Source organism: Lygodium microphyllum, chromosome 27 (assembly GCF_053477565.2).
Source record: "Lygodium microphyllum isolate KBCC chromosome 27, Lygodium_microphyllum_v1.1.10, whole genome shotgun sequence".
NCBI lineage: Eukaryota > Viridiplantae > Streptophyta > Polypodiopsida > Schizaeales > Lygodiaceae > Lygodium > Lygodium microphyllum.
In genome coordinates, this window is record NC_141161.1 from 67,203,519 (window position 1) to 67,207,759 (window position 4,241).

The 4,241-nt window shown below is 45.3% G+C and overlaps 1 protein-coding gene across 2 annotated transcripts; it reads right to left on the reverse strand.

The window, feature by feature from the left end:
• Nucleotides 1–298: 298 nt before the first annotated feature.
• Nucleotides 299–3,663, reverse strand: LOC148012423 (uncharacterized). Of its 2 annotated transcripts, none has more exons than XM_087669243.1 (4): nucleotides 2,735–3,663; nucleotides 2,111–2,627; nucleotides 1,674–2,015; nucleotides 299–1,395 (listed from the first exon to the last, which is right to left on the reverse strand). In XM_087669243.1, exons 2-4 carry the CDS (start codon nucleotides 2,402–2,404, stop codon nucleotides 844–846), a joined length of 1,188 nt encoding a protein of 395 aa, XP_087525369.1. In that variant the 5' UTR covers nucleotides 2,405–2,627; nucleotides 2,735–3,663; the 3' UTR covers nucleotides 299–843. The 2 variants fall into 2 exon arrangements, with proteins under 2 accessions (XP_087525369.1, XP_087525368.1); XM_087669242.1 differs by having other exon boundaries at nucleotides 2,111–2,630.
• Between the last annotated feature and the right edge of the window lie 578 nt (nucleotides 3,664–4,241).

The window sequence follows — 4,241 nt, forward strand, 5'->3', positions numbered from 1 at the left end:
ATAAAATATTAAGTCAGGTGGCTTTGGAGACTTGCTTGAAGACTCCGGCAAAATGAAAGAGAGGCCTGTTCTGGCTAGTGGTGATATCTACTACTTTCCACTATTATGTCTCATACGTTATGTCTCATATATATATATATATATATATAAACACAGACCAGGTAAGGTCTATTTATCAAGATTAACACTATACCCAGTTACCAACAAATGATCAAACCCGATTGTCCAACATTATGGATGGAGAGCATCATCCCATCTCATCAGGAAGTTCAGTCAGAACTTGTGAAGCCAAGCCAGCCTCTGCATATCCACAATCATCTTCGGTTATTATTATTACCAGAGCTTGCTTTTGAGAAAATTACATAGCGTGTTCAGCAGTATACTGAGAAGAGCTTCCCTTTGGAAACTCTTCCAAGTATGCTGAAGCTGTCATTAACAGTCACAATGACAAGGGCTGATTTCCTTCTCCCTGCAGAACTTGCTTGGAGAAAAATACGTGGTGTTATAACCGGTCAGCTTCCTTAGGAAACTCCTACAATTACCTAGGCGGTTGTGTCTCTCTAACTGGTCACAGGTATTGACACACCCTAATAAACCCAGCAGTTCATCTTGCCACTCGAGGTTACAGTCCTATCAATCAGCAGGCCTATATGTTACAAATTAGCCAAAGCATCTCAGCAAGATTGATCATCTTCTTCATATACCACCAGCACGACGTCTGATGCACAAGGTTCGATGTCGAAAATCAGGCTGAAGCACTCCCATGATCTGGTCTTTGGGCTCCAACACAAATACATTATCTACACAGCTGTTTCCACAAACTGAGCGGTTGGAAATTACCACCTATTCACTCATTTTGCTCATGGCTTGAACCTTGCTAGAGCCTTGAGAGGTGAGGGAGGCATCTGTTGATTCTGGTAAGCTAATGTCAGCTGGTGGGATGAAAAATTCTGCTGAGAGACCAGGCACATTGAAAGCAACTTCCTCAATACTCCAAGTTTCTTCCATTCGAGTTCTCGAATGATTCATAGGCTCTTCCCCGAATCGAAAGAGAGTGACAGTAGAATGCCCAGCATGAGCAATTGTCACACCATCCACTGACCTGTAATCCTTCAAGTGGGACTCAATTGTTGTCTCCCAATATACTGCTTCACAGCCAGTGGCCTGAATTCGAGTGAGATGAGAATCTTCCAAGTAGACGAGCAAGCCCGTTTTCTGACTAAAATAACCACACAGGACATGTCTTATTATCTCAGCTGGGCCATCACTTCTGTCACCGAGTGTCGAAGGGTCAGCTGCAAGCTTCAGAACAAAGCAGTCCTCATCACCAATCTTCTTGTCACCCACACACCGAGCATTTACAAAGATACTTGCTGTTGTTGATGGGTCCAAACCCTAGGCACAGACAGAAAGAGGGATTGTTAGACAGAACCCAAACCAACAAACACAATTTGAGTGAAGAAAAATCGACCCCATTAAAAGCAAGCTTGTCAATGTGAAGTGACTATATAATTCAGTTAACCAATCCACAAATGTAACTCATTTGAGGTGATTGAGGGAGGGGGATGCTTTTCCTGAGATGATGAAACGCTTATATTCAGCATAATTCACAAGATATTTCGAATCCTTGTCTCTACATCTACTGCAAATGACCAAGAGGCTAAGGGGCTCACTTGAAGTGCTCTGCGAAGAGGTCGCACAGGACCTTTTGCTGCATGAGCGCCCAACCACGGAGTGTACCGCCATACGAGCTTGCCATTGCTTCCAGCCTGAACCATACTGCCCTCTAGAGCTAACTCTATAGACCACTTGTCTGGCATCATATTCCAGAGAACAAACCACCCATTCTCAGCAGATTTCAAGGGAATCTTTGACACCTTCGTGGCTGTTTCATATTGAGATGTTAACATCTTTACTTTCCCTGTAACATACGAATTATGCACAGAATGGTGCATCTTTGCAGCTCCGGTCGCAGAGATGTACTGCTGAACAATGTACTGTGCAGAGGAGTTTTCCTGCATAGGAAGCACATGAGAAGGAAACTTGTTAGAATTGTGAGGCAAAGACTTGTGTTGATCGCATTGCAGTAGCAAAAAGGATACAAACTCACAATTGCAACATCTTTGATGGAAATCTGTGGGAAGGGCTCTGAGCACACGGCAACAGGAGCAAGAGGGCAGCCAAGCACCCCCAAAAGGAGCCTCGGGTCGGAGCGCCTCTTTCCAGAGAGGGACATGGAGCCCTTCAACCAGGTCCTCAAGTTCAGCCAAGCATTGTCATGCTTGCCATTGTCATCCTGATCCTCTGGGATTGGACCTTCTACCAAAGGTGCAAGAGACTCCCCAAGAAACCGAAGGTTGCTGCTTGCCAAAACCCCAACTTGACTCTTCTTTTTAGGCCTCATGTTAGCTGAGACGTGCTGTTTTAAATGTGAGTCCCTTCTGAATCCTTACTCTGCTAACAAGATGCAGCTTATTTGAGTAGTCTTGTACCAAATGTATCATGCCAAGCTACCATAACTGTGAGAGTGTAGCTTGTTGAAGTGATTTATGCAGCAAATGTAGGATGATAAGCTACTGTCGGGCTCTCTTTAGTGCTGTATTCAACGTTCTTCACAATTTGCAAGGCTGCTGCACAATTCCCACAAAATGGGTCCTCACTATGATTAAACAAAGCTTTTTAATGAGTGCGCAAACCCATAATGTGCTAGAAAAACGAGCTGGATCACCCTTACAAAGACAGCTGCCGACAGATTAAGGGGGGTTTCCTGAGTGGTTCTTAATCATCTGCTGCTTTGGACCACTGCTTCAATGGCTCACGAAGGGAGCATGAAACAGAGGAAACAGAGGCATGTCGGTTCATGAGATGACAGTCCCATGGGTGAGGCCCCACATACAGGTGATACATTGGCCATGATAAGAGATGAACAGAGGCGTAATGTAGAATGGAGAAGGCTCACGATAAGTTGAAAGAAAATGGAGGAACAGGGGAGAAGCGGGTTCTTTAAGGAGGGGAGGGTAACGGAAGGTGGGGAGGATGGGCTGAGCAAGAAGCCTGTGTGGGTGTGTGTGTGCGGGGGGGGGGGGGGCGGGGGGATGGGGGGGTTATGTGTGTGCGGGGACGTTATTCTGAGAAGATTTGCCTTTAGACGAGAGAGAGAGAGAATGTGGGGGTGTGTGTGTGTATCTCTCTCTGTGATGGTGTGCTGCACTGCTGCTGACTTTCTTTTTCTTCTTTATTCTTCTTCCCCCCTCCTCTCTCCTCTCTCTCTCTCTCTCTCTCTCTCTCTAGACTATCTGATACTGAATTGAGTGACTTCCCACCTTCCCAAAATTTGGCTGCAACGGAAAAAAAGCAAGGGAACAAAGGGCAGGACTCAGGAGGCAAAAGAAGCTCCGGGATATGGCGCCTACCAAACAAGAGAAAGCAGAGGCCCCAAAAGACAGAAAACAGCAGAAATTCAGAATACTAATTTGGTGCCTAGTAGGCTGTGAGGCCTACTGTATTAGAAAACAGACACACAGAGAGAGAGAGAGAGAGAGAAGGCCGATGAGAGGAAACAAAGTGAATAATAATTAAAAAATAAAATATGGGTTATATGAAGAAAGAAGTGAATAATAATAACAAAATATGGGTTATATGATTAAAAACAAGGAAAAGAAGAGGGAGGCGAAAAAAACACCTTGGGAGGGTGGTGATGCACATCACATCCTTCTCATCATCAGTCAAGTGCAGAGAGTCCAGACTCCACCCCCTCTCTCTCTGCAGTCTGTCTCTCTTTCCCTCTTTTCCCCTGCTTTCTTTTTAGGCTACCTATTGGCTCCCACCACCAGCCTCATTGGTCATCATCAGGATTCAGCAGCACCCTACAGGTAGACAGCATGTTGAAACAGGGGCACAAAAGAGAGAGCACCTTATATCACTGTTTGTATATTGTGTGTGAGACTGTGTGTCTGTGTATTTGGACCAGCAACAATCAAGGAGGGGAGAGACTCGCCCCACCTTTGTCTCTTCTCCTTCCGTCCTAGTCGTTATGTCAATGTGTATTTCCAATTCAGACATTAATAAACAGTAGTAAATAAGGATAATAAAGAAAAGAACCTTGTACCCATCCTCTCACATCGGCTGCGATAGCTCCAGGCTCCAGCCTCCCGAGTCCCATTAGGCCTAGGTTCCTGTTGGTCCTCCATCATCATCATCATCTCTCTCTCTCTCTCTGTGCCTGCCAAAAGCTGTGTTCC

Bases quoted from the DNA above. Each gene is read 5' to 3' on its own strand.
- LOC148012423 (XM_087669243.1), bottom strand. From the start codon at position 2,404: ATGAGGCCTAAAAAGAAGAGTCAAGTTGGGGTTTTGGCAAGCAGCAAC. The intron at 2,016-2,110 runs GTGAGTTTGTAT...CTTCCTATGCAG, and splicing joins CCATCAAAGATGTTGCAATT to GAAAACTCCTCTGCACAGTA. The intron at 1,396-1,673 runs GTGAGCCCCTTA...GTCTGTGCCTAG, and splicing joins CTCTTCGCAGAGCACTTCAA to GGTTTGGACCCATCAACAAC.